We start from the raw sequence: 21,898 nt of genomic DNA on the forward strand, positions 1-21,898 counted from the left end.
AGATCTTTTTTTCTTTTTTTTTGCTCTAACCAAATTTTTGAAAATAGTATATCATTCCATCAAATTATACTTTAAAAAAAAGGCAGAAAACAAGACGTCGTTTTTTTTTCTCCAATGTAAAAAAAGAAAGAGAGCTGATTTTAGATTTTTTAAAATTGGCTTCAATCATAGTTTATATAGATGACAATAGATTTGGAACATACTATAAAATTCTCTTAAAATAAAACATGCAAAAACAAAGAAATTTTTCGAAAATTTGAAAACAAGCAAATGTGGAGAACAAAAACACGCTGATCGTATAATTGAATAAGAATAATTTTTTCAGGAAAAATCCAGTCAAACTCATAACTCTCCTTCTGATTAAGTAACAACCTTGTATTTTACGTCTTTAAAAATAGTAAAAAGAAAATATTCAACTTGTATTTTATGTTTTTAAAAAATACTAAAGAGAAAATATTAAACTTTTACTTTATTTTTTTAAAAATACTAAGTAGAAAATATCTAACTCTTATTTTAAGTTTCTAGAAATACTGAAAAGAAAATATCCAGCTTGTATTTTATGTCTTTAAAAGTACTGAAGAGAAAATATCCAACTTGTATTTTATGTTTTTAAAAATACTGAAGAGAAAATAATCTTGTATTTTATGTTTTGAAAAATACTGAATAAAAAATATCCAACTTTGGCTTGTTTAGAATTTTTACACTTCCTCGTCGGTCGACACCCGTTTTACAATTGAATTTAGTTGGTATGAAACAGGCCTCTTAAATTATGCATTATAATCATAATAAACAATGAACTTGATCAATTGATGTGCATACAAAAACAACATTAAAGCGGATAAGATTTATTTATTTCACTAATTTCAAAAAAGAAAAACACTTTTCAAGTACACAGATTTTGTATTTACATAATGTTATGCTTATAATTCTTCTACTACTCCCAATTCAGCATCAGTCCATTTGTGCGGTTTAGGATATTCAAATTCACCCTGTAAAATAGTTAATATAAAATATAAACCAGGTAAAAGATGTTGAACACAAGAAAGCAAATCAATTGAGGGTTTTTGTAGTAGTACTGGCAGTAGAATAGTTCAGAAGAAGATTTAATTGAAGGTAAAGTGAAATTTCTTGAAAAATTATAATGTCTCTGGAAAAGATCTTATTTTTGTCTTATCCCTCAATATAATAAATTTATTTTGCCAAGTCATTAAATTTTTCAGAACTCAGTACATGTAAGTATTAAATAATAATTCAAAATGGAAGAAGGTTTAAAGAGAAACAACAATTGTTAAAAAAAACTTACCTTTTAAAATCATTTTAATTATTAATTGTGAATGTCAAGAAAAGAAAAATAGGTAAACAAGTGTAAAAGTAAGGATTATTGATTTTGCCAATTAAAATTTTGCAAACAAGAACCTAATAGATATTTCCACATCAGCTTGAAATATTTTAAGTAAACAGCACAATTCTTATGTTTTTCCTTCACCAATATGAGAAAAATCAGAATATGTTAAAAGATTTATATGTCTAATTCCATATGTCGGCTCCAAGCTCAGGTGAAGATGTAATTTCTTTCCTTTTCCGCACAGTTTTTTTAAAATAACAATAATGTACTTGGCAGGGAAGTTTTTCACAAATTCGTCCAAGTAGCAAACCACTTAAAAGGTTTTATATAGTCAACCAGACATGTAACTTAACTAGAATAAAATGTACTGAAATAGCATGCCTATACCAGTCTGCTAGCATATTTATTGAGACATTAATGAATAAGCACACGAAAATATGAAAAACACTCTTCAAAAATTATGAAATGCAGTAAAACTACTGAAAAACAATTTGTCTGATCAATACTAAATGATTGTGATACATTAAGTGGGATACTTGTAACAGGATAAGTAAAATACATGAAAATCCAATCATTTGATCAAAAATTATTTACGCTGCTTCGTTTTATTTTACCAACTGTAGATATCAGAATTATCCTAATACCATTCAAAAAGATAATAAATTTAACACTGAGTAAGCAGGTGATTCATTCGGGGGCCAGAGTTGTCACATTGCACGCCCAGAAGAAAATTAGCATTTATTTTTATTCTTAAGTAAATTTTAATAGCTGTGCTAGTGTATTAGTTGTAGGCATCGATATAATGCAAATTAAGTTGCAAATAAAAGCTGTATGTTCTGTGATCTTGCTCACACATTCATCTCCTAACTACACGCTGTCTTCAAATAAAGTCTTGCAACAGGACTGGCAATTAAAGCTTGAAAAGAAATAGAATCTAAATTGTCTATCTGATACATTATTTCTTGAAAAAATGAAGTAAGTTACCATTAACTGGAAGACTTATTAGTCGATTGATAGCTATCATTAGTCAGTTGTCCACTACTACCTTATTACTTTTAGAATCAATGAATAATTTTCATTTTCTTCTCTATGTTCTATGAACAATGATACTTGCACATTAGAAATTAAAGTTATTGATTATTAAAGTTATTAGCAGTTATTGATTTTCGGGACAGCTCCAACAACTTTTAAAACTAGAATGTAAATTAGATACCTATTTAATAGGTTTTGAAATACCCTGTACTTGTTGTACTTTTAAGAAATAGCTTTTAAAGCCCTTTATTTGGAGGAATGTTCTTTAATTTTGATATTAGGGTTTTCTTCCTCTTTAAACCATGTTCCTTAAGCAATATTGGTTTTTGAGGTTGCAGAGATAAATCCTTTAACATACTCAGACTTTATTTACTTATTACTATTTTTTTATAACCGTCGTTGAACAGCAGACCTAATGTTGGGATTACGACTACTAATGTGCAACTCTCTAGCCTTGTGATTTTAAACCCAATCTAGAGGACAAGGGATCTCCTGGACCAAGTATTGGGAGAAATTTGAATGAAATTAACCCACATTTACATTACATGGAGATGAAACATTGCATTAAATTGCGTTGCTTGGAAAAGAAAACTATGAAAACCTCCCAAGGTTTAGCCTAACGGAAAGAGGACTCTAACCCATAATCCGTCTACCACTGAGGATAATTAACGCTTGCACTGTGGTCAATACAAGTCGGATGCGGAGTTCATATAGACCAGTCATCGCAAGGATTCAAACCCAGTTCACCTCATTGAAAGGTGAATGTTCTATCCCCTGAGCCATCAAGGTTCTCACCATACTCATACATACCTGCCAACATTAAAGAAACAAAACAACAGAGATTTTACTGGAGACATTTTTTTGACTATGAGTAAAGTGTTTTAATACATCACGTAAATCAAAAAGAGAAATTCAAAATTGGAAATAATATAAGCACTTACATTTAGCAAAGTAAAAAATATATATGTAAATCTTAATCTAAATATTTTTTTAAACCATTATTTATAATTACTTAAACTATTAACACTCAACATCAATACTAACAATAGCACCATCTGTTGAGGAAAAAGCGAAGTGTTTTAACCATCAGCAGATATTTTATCTCCAGTTTTTCTTTTTTAAATTCCTTCAACAAATACGGAGAAATTTGAGAGTATACGGGTAAACAGGAGACATGGCAGGTATGCTCATAGGACGAATCTCTTGCAGACTTTTTGTTTATTACATTAAAAGGCATGATAAAAGTAGATCAAATAAATAAATTAGAACATAAAATAAATTAATTAGACATTTAAATTCTAATGACATTTTCGGATGTTATTAGATTAAAGTTAATAGCCACAACTTGAAATAAAAGCATATTACCTGGTAATTAACAAATGTTAAAAATCAGTTTTAAAATGAATTTTAAAAAAAATTACATATAAAAATGAGATTAAAATGAAAACTTACCACAATGTGTCCCCAATCATAATAACAATGGACAAAAATCCACCACCACATGAAAGCATTAAATCCATCAGCAATCCAAAATCTATGCCTTGGAGGAGCTACTGGTTTGGATCGATAAACCCACCTTAAAAATAAAAAAAATACTTCATATAAATATTAACCTACACAAGGCCTCATATAATTTGAAAAATGTTGATAGCCAGTAAAATTATTTGTAGTCCTTCTGTTCTCGGTTTTTCTTTTCCAAATATAAAACAAGTAGATGTTTGCCCGGGGTGGTTACGAGTTATACCTTTAGAGTTGGTCACTTTCTGTGATGTTTTCTTTCGATTCTCATTGGCTGCTGCTCGGAAGTTGCCAAGACTAGGCAAGTATTCTGCCACAGATCACTATACGGAAATCTCCCTATGACTCGTAGTCATGGCCAGTCCAGTTACATATTAAAAAAAATTTATAAGTACAAAACCATTTAGTGCACTGTCGATCGTAGTAGGCACAAACAGGTTCAATACGGAAACGTTCCCACAGTTTCATGTGAACAAAAACCACTAAGTGCATAGTATTGTTAAGTTGTTTTTAATCAAAGAATTTATTTTCAAAAAATTAAATTCTTTCCCAATATTACTATAAAGGATTAAAGGTACAAAAATTAACATATTCTCTAATCTTTCACAGTACAGAAATTCATTATTACAACGTGGAATTGTATTAAAACATTTAAATTAATTGTTTAAAACATTAAATTAATCTTTCACAGTACAGAAATTCATTCTTACAACGTGGAATTGTATTAAAACATTTAAATTAATCTTTCACAGTACAGAAATTCATTATTACAATGTGGAATTGTATTAAAACATTTAAATTAATTGTTTAGAACATTAAATTAATCTTTCACAGTACAGAAATTCATTATTACAACGTGGAATTGTATTAAAACATTTTAATGATGACAATGAAAAATGATAAACAATAGGAAATTATTATAGGAATAGGAATGATATAGTAAATCCCACTCAGAGGCATGTTACTCCTGGTGCTATAACACCAAGGGCACATTTACAGTATGAAAAACAATGCCTACTATCATTAAATGAGATAAGAAAAAAATTAGCAATAAATTACTAAAGAAAAAGAAAAATTAAAGAAAGGAAATACTGAAATAAATAGTAAGTAATAAATGAATGTATTTATAGTAAGTAGTTAATTCTTCAATTAGAAACTCACGCTTCAAAACCGCTATTACGCTTAGGAATCACTTGTTTAGCATTGAAATTTAGTCGTTGAGTAAGTATTCTTGAGGCTCTAAGTATCATTTTACTTCGTGTGAGTATTCAATTGAAACAAAATTCTTTTCAAAACTTTCGTCCTCTAAAACTTAGAAACTCGGACGAAAGTGTAAATATTTATTCCAGAGCCAAAGAATAAAACTGTTTAACACTGTAAAAACGAGTTTACTGAGTTTTTAATCTCAATGATGACTAAACAGGCATATTTGAGCGGAATCGGAATAACTGGAATTAAAAAAATATTTTTGCGAACTAATTTAGTTCTTCACTTCATTTTAAATGTAAAAAAATAAAAGGGTAAAATAACTTAGATTTAAAGAGTACAAGCAAATATCAAAGATCTTTTACGCAGTATTTCGACTAACCTTGAAGTGAGCAAAATTAGGCACTCAATAACGTAAATAAAGGCATGTGTGTTCCTGTGTTGGAAATTTATGTTGTAAAATAAAATAAAAATATCATTTCAAAGTGATTGAAATCAACAATAGAAATTATATCTGAACTGATTTGAAAGTTTCAAAATTAATGTACTATTTCATTAGCAGTTAATTGCTAACATATTTAAACTCAAAGTAAAATTCGAAAGGTTGTATATTAAATTAGTAAGTTTGCTACTTTTTTCTGAAACTCCTTTGATCCTTTCACTACAATTAATGTTATATATTTCTTATTAACTTTGCAGAAAGGGTTATTTTTATTTTAAGATATTTATTCTTCTACGAATCTCATAGGAACTAAGTTTGATGATGTCTTTGCTAGTAATGAAATATAAGGATATTTTAAATTTATTATATCTTTGTTCATGTAGCTTAAGATAATCCTTATTCTTGTATTAAATACTATAATATTCCCATTACTGCCAAATTCCGGTTAGAAATTATAATCATATATTTGTACATTTCTATTTTTCCTTATCAAAATATTGGAAATGCAAACAATTCCTTTCGTATATTTCTTTCATTAAAGCTTCTTTTGGTTAATTAAAGATATGATTAGTTCTCTTTTGCACAAGTACTTTTGTCTTAGAAGAACGAAACCAGAAAGAGAAGATTAATATGAAAAAATAATATTAATATTAGAACTATGAAAGCATTATTGTTAGGAAAAGTAGAAAAATATATATCTGTTTTATTGCTGTAAACATGGCTGCTTTTGAAGCTTGCTGAAACAAAAAACTTCCATCAATTAAACAAGATTGTTTTACAAATCTTTAAAAAAAAGTTTAAATACATGTTCTTTAATTTTTTTATTTTTATTGAAAGACTGTTTTTTCAACGTTTGAGGTTTTCTGGAAATTTGTATTTCTGTGATAGTGTACTGAAGCATGTAATTTTATGACAAATAAATTTTTATTAAACTATTAACGGAACACAATCAGTAAGCAATCTGACCTTTAGTGTATCTGTTTAAATCATTTAGATGTATTACTCGTCAAAATTCTTAGTGTTCAAATTTATTTTATTAATACACTCCCTTTGCTGCCACTAGGAAGAATTTTTTCTAACGCTACAGAAATTTTGTACTAGTTAGTAGAAAGTATGTTAAAAAGCTAATCAGCATATGAGTTTATTTTAATTTTATATTTTAACTGTTAAAAGCCTGTGTTTGTTTTCTTATAATTGCTTTTAATATTTCAGGTTTGACTCCCCTGTTAATATATTTTTCTTTTTAACAAAAATTTGAAAATGAAAACTAAATCGAAAATCCACACTGACATCAAGAATTTAGTTTTGGCAAAAGCTCACCAATATACCAGGCCTGTTCAGAAAGCAGAGTCAAGTGAAGAAGAGGATGATCCTGCAGATCTTCTTCAAATTGCTGCTGAGAAAGAGAGGAAGAAAGAGAAAATGCGTTTGAAGAAGCAGCGTAAGAAAGAAGCTCGAGAAAAAAGTGTGAAAAAAGATGTTTCAGAGGCAAGAAAACTGGCAATTGACTATCTGCATTCATGGAATTCATCTAGGGAAACGTGGACTTTTAAAAAAAATCTGCAGACTTGGTTACTTAAAAATATTTTTTCTACTGAAGATGTGAGTTTGATTAATTGTTTTCTCCTTTTTTTTCATAATTTATTAGTTATTTAATTCTATTCGCATTATCAGCCAGACCTATATATATATATAGTCATATGGTCTTTAATATTCATATATCTAATAAACATTTGGCCTTTACTTAGCGTAATTAAAATTGTTAATATTAAAGAAACTTCTTATTAAAATAGAGTAAAATTGTATGATAACAGAATTCTTCATTGTTACTTTTCTTTTCTTTTTCAACCAAATTAATGTAAGGAACAGATAAAAAGTAATATCAATTGACAGGAATTTAATTTAACAATCATAAAATTCATTGGCTAAATTCTCTGTTTTAATTTTAGGGCTCTTTTGCATAGAAAGATTATGGCAGAAATTATTAAAATAGAGTAGGATTGCTTTATAAGGATATTCTACATTCTTAATTTTTTTTTCACTGTTAATAATATAAACAACACTTTAAAAAAATTTTACCATTGAGAGGACATCATATATAGCCATAAAAATCATTGGATTCATCAAATTCTCGTTTTTAATGTTTGGACTCTTTCACAAATAAAAATAATGGCAATACTTATATCTTTTCAATAAATGTTTAAGTATAAGGCAATGATTTATTGACACCCATTAATTGAAGTTATTTTGACCGTTATCGATAATCCCAATGAGGTTTTTTTTTTCTTTCTTTTCCTCCTGAAACTTCAAGATAATAAGTTTCTTCACTACAAATGATCAAATAACACAATTTTTGCAGAAGTTTTAATTATTATTATTATTTGTTTGCAAACCACTAATAAAAAGACTACAAAACTAAAATTTGTTTCAAATGGCAAGAAAAAATAATTCCTGAAAGCTCAGATATGGAGTAAAGCTCAATACTTGTTATGTGTGGTAATGGTTGCAATCAGTAACTTTGTTCCTGCCATACTCAGTATTTATTATTGACCAAACCTTTTGAATTTCAGGACAGTGCTTATATTTTATAAAATTTCCAATTATGTGGAATACTAAAAGTTATGAGGTGTAGCTTCCCTTGTAACTTAGCATTATATGTATTGTTTTGCATTTTCTGAAGATGTTACTTATTCTAAAATTATTCTTCGCTTGAATCTCAATTTGCTGTTGTTTGTTTTTTCTTTTAAGAAAATCAAATGATATTTTTTTAAGGGAGATTATTTAAGTTTTTTTTTATTGCTTTTCGTAATTTTAAGATTTATTTTGTAAATATATTCTGTGTTAATAAGTTTCAATTTGCAGCACTTTTGAAATAACATTTTGATAATCTTATAATTCTTTCAATTTTTTCAGAATAATAAAGAACAGGGTGGAAATGCTATTTTTGTAAAAATCATGATGGTCATAAAAATGGTACCAATTCCTAATTTTAGAATATTATCGTATTAACCACATTTAATTTTAATTCTGAAAATATAAATTTTAAGTTAATCAAGTATATACAATTTTAAATGGGAATTATTCTACATGGAATAAAAATTCAGACTTAAGTTAAATGCTGATTTTATTTCCTTATATTGTGATTTTTTTTTATTAAATTGGTCAGTTAAGTTATCCCATTTTGTAATATTTTGTCAATCAACCATTAAAGTATAAAGGATCACACTATATTTCACCATTTCAAAAGTGTATTTAAGGAATAAAAAAAATATATCTGTAAAATCAATATTGTGACATTTGTTTATTATAGCTTGTTTTTGAGTTGTTAATGATACATTTCCATTTTCAATAATTTTGAGTATTGCATTTTCACTTATTATGTATTGCTACAAAACAATTTTTAATGCGGTAATGTTTTCTCAAAAGTATTATTCTGATTTAATTTTATTATATCAAGTATAATTGTATTTATAAAGCTCGACCAATTGCAATATAAAATTTCTCAATCTTTAAAAAAATAACAAAAGAAATCAAAATGAATATTTAAAAAATCATAACGGTTAAACGGTTTAATTTAGTTTAAAATTTTGTGCAGTTGTTTTGTTCTTATTTGCGCTGACCAGATAATTTAATTTTAAGTTGCTTGTCTGTTCTTGTGAGTGCTCAGGTGTAAGATATTTCTGCGTGATGTCAGACATATTCAGTCGTGTCAGTGCAAATGAGATATTAGTTTTTTTGGTTAATGTTTTATTAATTTCGTTTAATTAACGATAAAATAATCTTCTTTTACGCAAACGACTAAGAATTATTTTGATCCATTCATCAATTTTTTTATATTTTTTTTTAAATGTGATATAATTTAGGGTTTATATTTTGTTTATTATTTGTATGCATTATAGATTGAGGAAAAGGATTTTGAAATACTACTGAATTATGTTATTGATTTGAAAGGACAAGCTAGATCTAGACTAAGTGATGAATGTGAAAATGTTATAAAATCATTTGAAGAAAAGACTGAAGAAGATATGAGTAAGCAAATTTCTTTCTAAGATTTAAAAAGAATGTTGTATACTTAATTTACAAGTTAAAATTGTTTTTATTTGTAATTTTTGAAATAAGATAGGTATGAATTAGTACTTGAAGTCAACATCCGTCTTTTATTTATTCTGAAAGTTAAAATAATTTCTAACAAAAATTTTTTGATTAATCTATCGATTTATTGTAGAAATTTAAATAGAAATATTCAATTATTTAGCCAGCATTGTCGGGATGTATATTTCAATTTGTATTTTTCTGGATGTGTTTTTCAAATCAATTGTTACAATTTCTATTTCCAGTTCAGCTTATTCCATGATTTTCTGCATTATTTATCTATAAATTATTTATATTTTGCTTGCATATTTGATTTTTTTTCCAGACTTTGGTCATTCTATAGCATTCAGAATAAATTAAAACTGTGTGTGTGTATATATATACACACACACACACTATATAGCACAATATACGTATCACAATAAAGCACAATATAGACAAAAAGGATAAAAAGAAAATTAGTAAGTTTTATTTATTGTGCATGAGCTATAAGTATATAGAACTCATAAAATATGTTTAAAAAAACTATATGTATTTGACTTTTATGTCTATATGTTTAAAATTGCATTAATCTTTTTCTTTCTTAAAATATAAAATTATAGCTGGATTGGTAACGATAAGGTATAACGCTGAACTTAATTTGCTTATAATTTGTAACCATTAATCTAAACTTTTATTATACTTTAATTCTTTATCAAAAATTCATCTGTTTCGTATAACTTAAATGTAATATTTTAGAAAAAATTTTAAAAAATAATGTGGAAAAGATGTGTCAAAGTCATTTTAGTAAAATAAAAAAGAATTTCAAAATGGAAAAGATCGGGTCAGAGTTTTTTCAGTGTTTTGTGACAGTGTATAAGTAAATATTTATTTTATTAACCTAATATGTTTGAATTTTGTGTAATACTAATGTTGAATTGAACAAGATTCTGTAGTGTAAATTTTGCAGTGCAATAGCAAATTGTTTAAAATTCATCAGCTCCTTTCAAAGTATTTTTAAGTGAACGTGTTTTTAAACATCATTTTTGCATACAGTGCCCACCATCTATTAAAACCGTGTTATTCATAATTGATTTTATAAAGCAGCTGATTTTACAAACTGGAATATATACACTTAGGAAAAATATTTAAATTTTACAAATACACTAAAAGGTTAACTGATTACAATATTCTTGTTTTATTTTAACTGAATTTACATTTGACATTTTAATTACACAAGAGCTATAATTTTTAATTTACAAAAGGATTTTCTTACTTATCAAACTTTGAGATTAAAGATTCAATATGGTTTAAAAGTTTTTAAACATTAATTATTTTGTTTGTTTGCTATAAAGTTTATTTTAAAATATTAACCGTTTTTCAGATATCTGTTGAAAATAATCTTACCTTAATTGATTATTGAATTTTTGAGTGTGTGATTGACATTGAATGATGTCAATGATGAAACCATTCCATAATTTTTCTCATATAAATAGTTTTCATTTGGAATCTTTTACACTATTTCTCTGTAGTACTTTTTAAATCTCACTCCATTTCTCTTTGAACTGTAACTGTAATCCACATCTGTAACTTGGTTGTTTTTGTTCTTAGAAAGAAGAGAATGTGTTATTGATGTGCTACATATCTTTCAAGACTTGAGAAACTAGAAAGTTCTAATGAATTAAATAAAAATGAAAAATTAAAAAATAAAAAACACATTCCTAGCAGTAATGTACAGAAGCAGAATAGTAATGATACTATTCTTGTAAATTTGATTTTTATAAGTGGCTGATTTTAAAATCCCGTGATTTTTTTTTTACAATTTTACATGTACTGTTTGTAATTTCAATCATATAAACATGTAGAGGTCATTAATATTATTTATGGTTTTTATTTTTTAAAGGTGATGAAGACTTGGTCAAGTTTGAAAGAGCTAGAAATATGTTGCAAATATTGGTGTAACTGATTTTATTAATATGTTTTGTGTAAATATTGTTAAGAATGTTACCAAGTAATAGTCTTATTAAAAACTGTTGCTTTTTTAAAAGAAAAAATTTCTTATCAATTATGTGTGTATTTCTTTTGTCCTTAAAATAAGAAGAAAAAAACTGTTAACATTTTTTACACATGAACTAATAGCTCTTATATAGTTTCATTGCTGTGGTATGCGAAAATTTATTGTAAAAAGCTCTTTTTTAAATTTCTCTTAAATAATTCATTAGTAAGGCCTAGATTTTGATGAGATTTACGCTACTAACTGTTTTAGGGCATTTTTTTTTCTGGTAGGAGTTTATGTAAAATTTTATCTTTTAATTTTTCCTTTTGCAACTGAAATCTGACTACATAATAATTAGGACGGAACCTTTGGTAATGTAATTTTTTACTTTCATCAATAAACATAAAAAATAAAGAAAATTACTTACTGCAGATTAAGTTATAGTATTATTATGACCATTTAAAAAATGATCATAACATTACTGAAACAATGTGATTATATAAGATTATTAAGAAAAATAATATCTTATATTAATACAATAATATTTGATGATTTTATTTAAAAAAATATATATTCTTTATCTTATTTCTTTTACCATGATTACTACTAAATTGTGTCTAATTCAAACTAGTCTTAATGCTGAATGTTTCCTGATGTTTTACCCTGTCAAATATTGAAAATAGAATGGCTACTCTCTGTGAAAACTGAAAAAACCCAGAATTCTTATGGAAAGTCTCAATCAATTCATAGAGTATTAGACACACACACACAAATTCACCATAAATATGTTTCCATATATTATTAGACATTAAAACTGTTTTATTTTTTATAAAATGTATCCAATGATTTAATGATTTTTTTTCTTTTATCATGAGTGCTATTTTAGTAAATAATTTTATGTAATAATTATGTTTTACTTTCCAATTGCAAGCATTTTATTTTTGATTAAATTAAATTTCTTACCCATTATCAATTGTTTTAAAAAATAATTATTATTCAGAGCTTTTAATAAAAATAATAATTAATGTATTAAATTTTTATTTTATTTTAACGTTATAAAAAAAATTTTAGGTATGAAATAATGATCATTATCAGATTGAAAAAAATTGTAAGGTTAAAAAAAAAAATTTCTCTGCATGTTGTTTCCTACAGTAAGTATTTCTGCAGGAATTTCTTTCTTGCCATAATTCTCTTGTTTTCTTTTGATTATAGCATTTACAGACATTTCTTTACTTTAACTGTAGTATTACCCATTAATAAATTTAAAGGTGCTTATAAAGATTTAAGTCTGTATTGAAAAAAAAAATTAAGACTATTTAATGCACTTTTTATTTAAAAAAAAATAATTTAATAGGGCATTTATATAATTTTGTGTCAAATTCTGAATCAGCAACTAATTTCCTTATTTTCAATGTCCAACAAGTTTTCATATTCAGTAAAAAATTCTTAATTTTTTTCAAATATCAGATACTATTGATGTAGGCGAACATTAAATTTTTAATTACTAGCTTTCTAAGGATTTCGCCCCATTACACTTGCATAATGATATTTTATAGATAAAGTCAATCAGGGAAAAATTGGAAAATACAGGGAGTATAAAAATCACCTAAAATAAGAGAAAAATTAAAAAAATTTTTTTTTTTTTTTTAGAAACTGGAAAAATACAGAGAATTTTGTTTCTTATTGTCTTTTAAAAAAATGATAATCACTCAAAGCGCGATCTTTGGGATATTTAAGGATGATATTTCCACTCTATTAAACTAGTTCATTTACTATAGCATTATTTGTTTTAAGTGTGTTCCCTTTTTTCTCTTAAGTTTTTCCAACAATTAAAACTAATAAATATAGTTAGCCCAACAATAGCTCNGAGCATTGATTGTGTTTTTTCTTTTAATATATTGTGTATAATATGTAAAGGGAATTTTTTCTCCAGATTTGAGTGACAACTCTATCAATGCATGTTGTTAAGAAATTATCTTAGCACAAATCACTCAAAAACAAAGATTGATTAATTCCTAAAATTAATTTTTAAGACATTCTTTTGGATGGTAGGTAAGAAGATAAGTAGGATTTTAAAAACTTCTACTGTAAGAAAATGACCATTATCTTGTACATCTGTACTTATTTTATCCGTCGTTGAACAGCCGACCCAATTTTGGGTTTATGGCTACTAATGTTCAACTCCGTAGCCTTGTAATTTTGAACCAATCCAGAAGTCAAGGAAACTCCTAGAACAGTTTCCCCAGAGGTATTGATTTGTTACGGGAACATGGAGGACTTTGCGACTCGACAGATTTAACGTGCATTAGTCGCCATTTACTACACGGGGAATCTTCGACCGGCGGGGATCGAACCCACGAACTCTTTGTCATGGGCTAAGTGCCCTACCAACCAGGCTATCCCAGCCTGAGCATTTGTACTTATAAATAACCGATTTTATAAATTCTGTGAATATAATTAGTTGAAATAAACTGTATGACAAACGAATGAAAACATAACTCCCCATCGCACTCTAACCTTTACTGTTACCCATATTTATATAAATAAAGAGTTTCATAGGTATTTTTTTGTTAGTGTTTCTGAAGTTATCAACAGATGGCAGCACAAATCATAGGTGGTACAACAGCTTTCCATCAACATTTTAGTAGTGGTAAGGGTCACGGACGTAGCTATAGCTTTTACAAGGTGGGGGTCGAGAATTTCCATTACATATATATATATAATATAAGCTACTAATATTTCAGTAATCATACAGGTGTGTAAAATATTTGTTTATTGCAAGGAAAACAATGATCAAAGAGCATAGAAAAATGTTAATTGCTTAAAGTAATACATTTAATCTTTTGCGCCTTGTTGATAACTTATTTACAATTTCGTCGGAACTTTCTTGATGAAACTTTCGTTTCTTTCGCTCAATGAAACATGCAAAGCCAGGGATAGGGATTCTTCAGCTTTTGTAAGGTGCAAACAAAATTTTTTCGCCACATATTTTTTAAATTTTTTTTTTTGGCAAGACGTATATTATAATAAGTTCTGTGCGATATTTGGAAATATGGATATTAAAAAAAACTCAAGCTAAGGGGGGGGGTCCGGACCCCATGGACACCCCCCTTTTACGCCCGTGGTAAGGGTATTTACCACCGTAACCTGTTCGCGATTCAAAATTCTTTCTCTTTTCATCATGCTAATTTTCATTAAATTTTTTGAATGTAAATGCAATAAATTACCAATTTTTCCTGAACATAAGCTGTTCTTTGAATTAAGAGGCCGTTTCTCTACCTAACGGAATCAGCGTCGAATGAGTGCAGACATGAAGGAAAAATTCTAAATATGGTTTTATTTTAATTGTCTATATTTTCGCAAATAAACTGTCCACAGCAGAATCTTTTGATGCATGTAGAATGCAAGGCCATCAACCAATCACAATTTGAGAAATAAATTTTTTATGCCAATAAAATTCTGCAATCCACGGATTTTGATAGGTAGTTAAATAGTAGAAAGTTGCCCGTTTTTTGATAAGAATCTTTTAGATATTTTTTTAGGCAATTAACGTTAAAAGACTTTTTTAGTGTCGCCACGGTTTTTGATAGGTAGTTAAATAGTAGAAAGTTGCCTGTTTTTTTATAAGAATCTTATAGTTTTTTTTTTTTTTATGCAATTAACGTTAAAAGACTTTTTTAGTGTCGCCACGGTTTTTGATAGGTAGTTAAATAGTAGAAAGTTGCCTGTTTTTTGATAAGAATCTTTTAGATATGTTTTTATGCAATTAACGTTAAAAGACTTTTTTTAGTGTCGCCACGGTTTTTGATAGGTAGTTAAATAGTAGAAAGTTGCCCGTTTTTTGATAAGAATCTTATAGTTATTTTTTTATGCAATTAACGTTAAAAGACTTTTTTAGTGTCGCCACGGTTTTTGATAGGTAGTTAAATAGTTGAAAGTTGCCTGTTTTTTGATAAGAATCTTTTAGATATGTTTTTATGCAATTAATGTTAAGACTTTTTTAGTGTCGCCACGGTTTTTGATAGGTAGTTAAATAGTAGAAAGTTGCCTGTTTTTCGGTAAGAATCTTAAAGTTATTTTTTTATGCAATTAACGTTCAAAGACTTTTTTAGTGTCGCCAGGAATTTTGATAGGCAGTTAAATAGTAGAAAGTTGCCCGTTTTTTGTTAAGAATCTTACAGTTATTTTTTTATGCAATTAAGGTTAAAAGACTTTTTTAGTGTCGTCGCAGTTTTTGATAGGTAGTTAAATAGTAGAAAGTTGCCCGTTTTTTTATAAGAATCTTATAGTTATTTTTTAGTGCAATTGACGTTAAAAGAATTTTTTAGTGTCGCCACGGTTTTTGATAGGCAGTTAAATAGTAGAAAGTTGCCTGTTTTTTTATAAGAATCTTATAGTTATTTTTTTATGCAATTAACGTTAAAAGAATTTTTTGGTTTCACCCAAATCGGTTATCATGAATTTAAACTGTAATAAATCTAGATTTAAAAAAATTTAAGGGGTCTCCGTACCCAAAATATCGAGAGAAAAAATTGATTGCTTACATTAAAACTTCGAACTATTTCAAATGCACTGAAAAAAAATCATCTCTCTATCTATATTTTTAAAAAAGTTATGAATGATTTTGGAATGCCCTAATATAAAAACTTGCTCAGCAGACAGAATTTAAAGTGCTTTTTCTCACCGATGATAATTTTGTGTTTCAATCTTAATTAAATCCCTAATGAATTTTTTTTATTACACTTATGTAAACTGTGCGTGGAAAAAACCTTTTATGAGGTATTACAATTTTTACAGCATGTTATATATACCTAACAGGAATTTTTAACCTTTTTTTTCTGCTTTTTTACAAAATAATCTATTCAAAATATTCTAATCGATATATTTATAAATGAATACACAAAATTGTTAAGATGAATATTTTAAGCACTAAGAAAAAAAAATTTTTTTTTGAAAATATGTTAAAATAAAAAAGCTTTAAGGATTTAAAAATTTTGAATTTTTTCAATAATTAAAAAAAATAATAAACAGTTTAATTATTTTTTGAAGATAAATTATTGATTATAAGTTAAATGAGCATGTAAAGCATTCACAAAATGAATGATTAAACCTCTATTTAAAAATTTTTTTTGCAGGGGTACTATGAATCCTTAAATGTTGAGAAGTGTGTAGTTTTAAATGACTTACTCAAATGATGACTCTATGACTTTTATTCCTTTTTATTTCTGGGGAAAATTTTTTTAAAAATTATCAAGCTCATTTTTTCATTGTCTAATAAAGCGATCCTCTTATTTACTACCTTATTTCAAAGGTATTGTGCTATCTTATATTACAATATAATCAAAAATTTGTTAAATACGAAAAAAAAGTGCTTTACAGGAGACCTCGGTTGACGTTATTTTAGCTTCAATGCATTTACTGTTCTTTTTTTTCAGACCAAAATCTGTTCATTTGTTCTGTTCATTAAGATAAATTTAATATTTGTTTAAAAAGAATTTTACATTTCATTCCATTAAAAAATTTTAAAAAAAATATTGTCATATACTTGAGAATGTTTCACTAAAGTTCTCTCAGACGACAATATTTAATTCTGAATAGACTTACTAGTTTTCTTCCCCCCCCCCCGGACCAAAATATGTTTCTTTTTATTTGGTTTTTTTTTTCGTTTGTTGTATACAGACATTGTTAATTTAATCTTATTTATAGATGTCCCATTATTTTTTTAATTCTCTATTTCGGTACAATAAAAAATAAAAGAAATACTGTCATATATTCTAATATTTACTGCCTTCTGAGAATGTTTCACAAAAAATCTCACTGTTAATATTATTTCAGTTTCACTATAGTTACGTGTTTTTTTTTTTTTCAATCAACATTTTTCCAATAAATTTTATTCCTTTTTTTAAAATCTCGTTTAAATTTATTTAGGATAATATTAATTTGATTTTATTAATAATTTTTTAAAAAAAAATTAGCTACGATGTAAAATTAAATGTGCTGTAAATAACATTGTTTAAGATTATTGCAATTACTAATCAATAACTACGAATGGAACCTTTTTTTTTTTTTAATAACATTACTGAACAATAAATTATAAATTTATTTCTTGAGTAATGAAGGAAATTGGATTTCTGATTTGTGTTTCATTGGACTATATTTAATGAATCAGTATGGGCAAGTAAATATTATATGTATTCTTAATAAAAAAAAAATATTTTCTGTATGATTTTAGAACATCTTCACAACCGGTTCCATAGCGTCTACGTGTAATGAAACAGATTCTTAGCTTACGCAGGAATCAAATATTTTGCCAAAGGCGAAGAAAACGAGATCTGGTATCTTAAGAGAAGCCAGAATCTACCTGTTCGCGTCACAAACGAAGAGGCAGGTATTCGTTCAACCGCAGCTGCTGTGACGTATTCAACGTAAACTTCACAATCCGAATAACCCTCAGTTTCAGATCTTACGAGCACCTTGGCGGATGTAGACGGACGCGAACCGAAACACAATGATTCATCACACAATAGACTATTCCTTTTCGACGTCTATGTGATTATAAACAAACGATTTATTTATAGCAGACGATTTTCATTCTTGATTTGTGAAATATTCGAATTCAAAAATTTTTTTGATATAAGTTTATTAATTCGTTAGAATATTTGGATTCAAATTGTGTGAAATTTTGAGTGTTCCTGCCTCCCATCATAAATATCGTTTGTATAATTATTTTTGTTTGTGTATAATTATGGCTTGCTCTGCAGTGACTTTGTCTTTTGCCACAATCACAGCTGTTGTTGCTGTGGCTTGCTTGGCTATAGCATTCGGCACTGATAATTGGTACGAAATTCGAGTGAATCGGACTTATATCGAAGAAAAAGAACCTGTTTCCTCTCAGAAAGAATTTGATGAAGATGTCAGGTATTTTAGCAGGGATGTTGGCCTTTTTAGAATATGCTTCCCAGATGCCGAAAAACCTAAAAAGGGTAAGAACTATTTAATTATATCGAATGTTGCTGTTTTAATCATCAACCTTTTAATCTTTCTGTTAATAAGTTTAGAAAAGCTTATGTTTATTCAGAACAATGTATCGTTGCTTATATAAAATCATGTATTTTGTCAAACTTTTTAATTAATTTAAACTTTAATTTTTCGGCTTGTTTGAATTTCGCTTTATTTTCCCGAATAAAGCATGAAAAAAAGATTTGGATAGAGTTGTAGTCAACTGTGTGTAGATTATTATTATATTTTGCATAAAGAATGTAAAAGTTATAATTACATAGATAATTGTAAAGAATTGTAAATTTGAAAAGAAAGTTAATTCATAGTTAATTGTAAAGAAAGATTCTCTAATATTTAATTCATTACGCTTTTGGTGTGTCTTAATTGGCTCTTTACTTAGTTATGTGTCTAAGGCTTGGCTCTTCAAGTTAAGGCTCTATTTATTATCTTTTAGTGCAATATCCATCATCTTTTTTCCCCCCTTTAAAAGTTCTCGAATTTTCTGTCACATATTGTAAGATGTTGCTGTTTGCATGTATCTTTTAAATTCAACAAATCCGAATGTTTATTTATTTTATTTTTTTTTAAATTTTGACGTCGTGATTGATACTTGAAATTGTTGCTGAAAAAATATGTAACCTTGAATTTGATTTTTCTTTTAAAAAATCAATTAATTAAAGAAATCAATTTTAAGTTAAAAGCTTAGTAAAAATGAATTCGGAATTAAAACATATTTTTATGTTGAGAAATTTTTATTTATTTTTTATTTTAAGCAGAAATGAAAAAAAAAAAAAAATTCCAAGAAAGGATAGAATTTATAAAGTGTAAAGCTTTATTATTGTTTTTCGTTCCCCCTACCTTGTTTTTCCCCCTACTTCAAATTTGAATAAAATTGTTATAAGTAGAAAAAAAAGCTATTGTTTTGTAGAATAATCAAATTCTAGAATAAACAATTACTGTGAAGTATTAGGTATCACATATTTTAAAGTTTTCTTTTTTCATGTATTTATTATGAAATATTTTTGTTACGATTTCTTATTAACACTCTAAAAATGAAGAAAACGAAATTGAACAAAAAAGCTGTCGGAAATAAAATTATACTAAAAATTAATTTTTTTAAATTTAAATTCCTGAAACTGCTTTAAATGTGTATTTTTTTTTTAATATATAAAATGAAGATGGAAATCTAGACTGTAAAAACACTGTCACATAAGCAAACATATAATCGTTTCGTGCGGTATTATTTTTACTGGACCCAAACAATAATAATGAAATAATGTAACGTTATGGCAGACATACGATCGTTTCGGTACTACAAACGTACTATTGTGTTTGATCTAGTACATATAGAACCGAAACGATCGAATGTCAATATATATTACATTATTTGTGCTTATTTTAAAAGATGTTTTAACTTTATTTAAATTAACCTTACCTATTCTTACAAGGAAAAATATCTTTTTTTTTCAAACATATACAGATATATTAAGTTACCATCTAGCTAATTGAAGTAGTTTCTAAACTTTTCAAATGAAAAGTACGTTATGGCAGAGTGACAAGCTACGAAAAAAGAAAAAAAGAAAGAAAGAAAAAAAACCAGTGAAAAGTTTATAATATAGCCACAACTATGTTACAACTCTTGTGGCAAGCTACAAGAGAGAGTAAAAAATATTTATTATTCTTTAAAGATTAAAAATAGAAAATATGGATATATCTCAAACACGGAACAAACTTTAATTGTTATATATTTTGGTATTTCTCTTGAACCATCAACAAAAATTTAGCTACAAAAAGTTAAGTGAATTTGGGAAAAAATTATTTTGAAAAAAAATTTGCAACTAAAATTAATTTTTCCCGCGAATCGAGAATTCGTGACATTTCATTGTTTAACAATAGGCTCTCCAAATATGCATTTGCAGTTAGTTCTTTTTTTTGTTTATTTAAAAAAAAAGATACATTAAAGGGGGATTACATCTTATATATTTTCTTTTCCCTCTCGAACTATTTTCACCTCAGTCATGTGCATCTAAGAATTAATTCTCAAGAATTAATTCTCTTTTATTCATCTGCGTTCTTATAATTCTGACCTTGACTGGGACGGCTAAGGTCACGCATGGGCTGACGGGCACACTCACACATATTGATGCAGGTGAATACACATCCTCCTCAATACCACACTTTTGGTTTTTGTTCTAAAATAAGTTTTTCAGAAAATCGTTTCGAATTTTTATATAGATATTGCATCATCAATACGGAACTCAATTAGAAAGTTGGTTATTTTTCTCTTCCCGACGGTTATTATGGCAAACAATAGGAATGAAACTGGAAGGAGTTTATAATTTTTTAAATTTCTTATTTAATTAAATTATCGCTAGTGCGAACGTTGTTGTTTTGAAGATTCTTTCATTTTCTTTGTGTTCCGACGGAACTCAACTTTCGAAGGGGCGGTGAAAGTTAGGCAAAATTCTAAATATGCTTTTAATCCTTTTTTCATTTAGTTTTCACAAATTGATGATGGATATTTACTCTATAAGGCAATATTTTTCGATACATGTAAAATGCATGACCGTTATCCAATCAGAATTTGAGCATAAAGCTTGCGGCATTTTAAATTTTCTATTAATTTTTCATGACAAAATTGTGCCAACATAATTCTGCAATCAACAGTTTTTGAAAGGTAGTCCAATTGTATACAGTTGCCTTTTTTTAGATTAGTATCTTCTTTTCTACGCAATTAACGCTAAAAGAATCGGTTTTCATCTTAATTGGTTTTCATCAGTTAAAACTGTAATAAAGTGAGATTTTAAAAATTCCAAAAACTGAGAAACGCGTAGTTCTAAATGACTTACTCAAAACTACAAATAGCATAATTTTATTGCTTTAAAGTTGTGTGGAAATATTCATAGAAGTTTTAAAAATTATCAAACGCTATTTCTCCTTTTCTAATGAGTAGACCCCTTTATTTTCTAGTTTTTTTTTAAAGTTATTGTGGTATTTAATAATACTTTATCACCAAAAATTGTGCAATACATATATATATATNCGAGTCTCAAAGTCTTCCAGGTTCCCATAACAAATCAATACTTCTGGGAGTACTGATCCAGAAGTTTCCTTGTCTTCTGGATTGGTTCAAAATTACAAGGCTACGGAGTTGAACATCAGTAGTCGTAAACGCAAAAATTTGGGTCTGCTGTTCAATGACGGTAATATTAAAAATAAGAGAAAAGAAAAGAAATTTTGACTTGGAGCCGCGATGGCTCAGGGGATAGAGTGTTCGCCTTCCAATGAG

The 21,898-nt window shown here is 27.3% G+C and overlaps 3 protein-coding genes across 7 annotated transcripts in view; 2 read left to right on the top strand and 1 right to left on the bottom strand.

The window, feature by feature from the left end:
• Window positions 1-829: 829 nt before the first annotated feature.
• Window positions 830-5,288, bottom strand: LOC107455849 (NADH dehydrogenase [ubiquinone] 1 beta subcomplex subunit 2, mitochondrial). The gene is made up of 3 exons (XM_016073564.3): window positions 5,057-5,288; window positions 3,830-3,953; window positions 830-989 (listed from the first exon to the last, which is right to left on the bottom strand). Exons 1-3 carry the CDS (start codon window positions 5,143-5,145, stop codon window positions 921-923), a joined length of 282 nt encoding a protein of 93 aa, XP_015929050.1. The 5' UTR covers window positions 5,146-5,288; the 3' UTR covers window positions 830-920.
• Window positions 5,289-5,400: 112 nt separating this feature from the next.
• LOC107455848 (cholesin) lies at window positions 5,401-11,668 on the top strand. 5 transcript variants are annotated; one of them, XM_043050927.2, is made up of 5 exons: window positions 5,480-5,720; window positions 6,756-7,145; window positions 8,457-8,516; window positions 9,443-9,572; window positions 11,226-11,439. In XM_043050927.2, exons 2-5 carry the CDS (start codon window positions 6,804-6,806, stop codon window positions 11,279-11,281), a joined length of 588 nt encoding a protein of 195 aa, XP_042906861.1. In that variant the 5' UTR covers window positions 5,480-5,720; window positions 6,756-6,803; the 3' UTR covers window positions 11,282-11,439. The 5 variants fall into 5 exon arrangements, with proteins under 5 accessions (XP_015929049.1, XP_042906861.1, XP_015929048.1 ...); XM_016073562.3 differs by lacking the exon at window positions 11,226-11,439 and adding an exon at window positions 11,518-11,668 and having other exon boundaries at window positions 5,486-5,720; XM_071183035.1 differs by lacking the exon at window positions 11,226-11,439 and adding an exon at window positions 11,518-11,668 and having other exon boundaries at window positions 5,486-5,704.
• Window positions 11,669-17,928: 6,260 nt separating this feature from the next.
• Window positions 17,929-21,898, top strand: part of LOC107455850 (transmembrane protein 114) — a 64,925-nt gene continuing 60,955 nt past the window's right edge. The window contains exon 1 of the mRNA XM_043050922.2: window positions 17,929-18,593. Coding sequence (XP_042906856.1) covers window positions 18,356-18,593 — 238 coding nt within the window. The 5' untranslated portion in view covers window positions 17,929-18,355. The remainder of the gene's footprint in view (window positions 18,594-21,898) is intronic.

This window comes from Parasteatoda tepidariorum, chromosome 7 (assembly GCF_043381705.1).
Source record: "Parasteatoda tepidariorum isolate YZ-2023 chromosome 7, CAS_Ptep_4.0, whole genome shotgun sequence".
NCBI lineage: Eukaryota > Metazoa > Arthropoda > Arachnida > Araneae > Theridiidae > Parasteatoda > Parasteatoda tepidariorum.

Coding starts and splice junctions, on each gene's coding strand:
- LOC107455849 (XM_016073564.3), bottom strand. CDS start 5,145: ATGATACTTAGAGCCTCAAGAATACTTACTCAACGACTAAATTTCAAT. Junction 3,954..5,056: donor CGTAATAGCGGTTTTGAAGC/GTGAGTTTCTAA, acceptor TTTATTTTTAAG/GTGGGTTTATCGATCCAAAC. Junction 990..3,829: donor ATGATTGGGGACACATTGTG/GTAAGTTTTCAT, acceptor ACTATTTTACAG/GGTGAATTTGAATATCCTAA.
- LOC107455848 (XM_016073562.3), top strand. CDS start 6,804: ATGAAAACTAAATCGAAAATCCACACTGACATCAAGAATTTAGTTTTG. Junction 7,146..8,456: donor ATATTTTTTCTACTGAAGAT/GTGAGTTTGATT, acceptor CAATTTTTTCAG/AATAATAAAGAACAGGGTGG. Junction 8,517..9,442: donor TCATGATGGTCATAAAAATG/GTACCAATTCCT, acceptor TATGCATTATAG/ATTGAGGAAAAGGATTTTGA.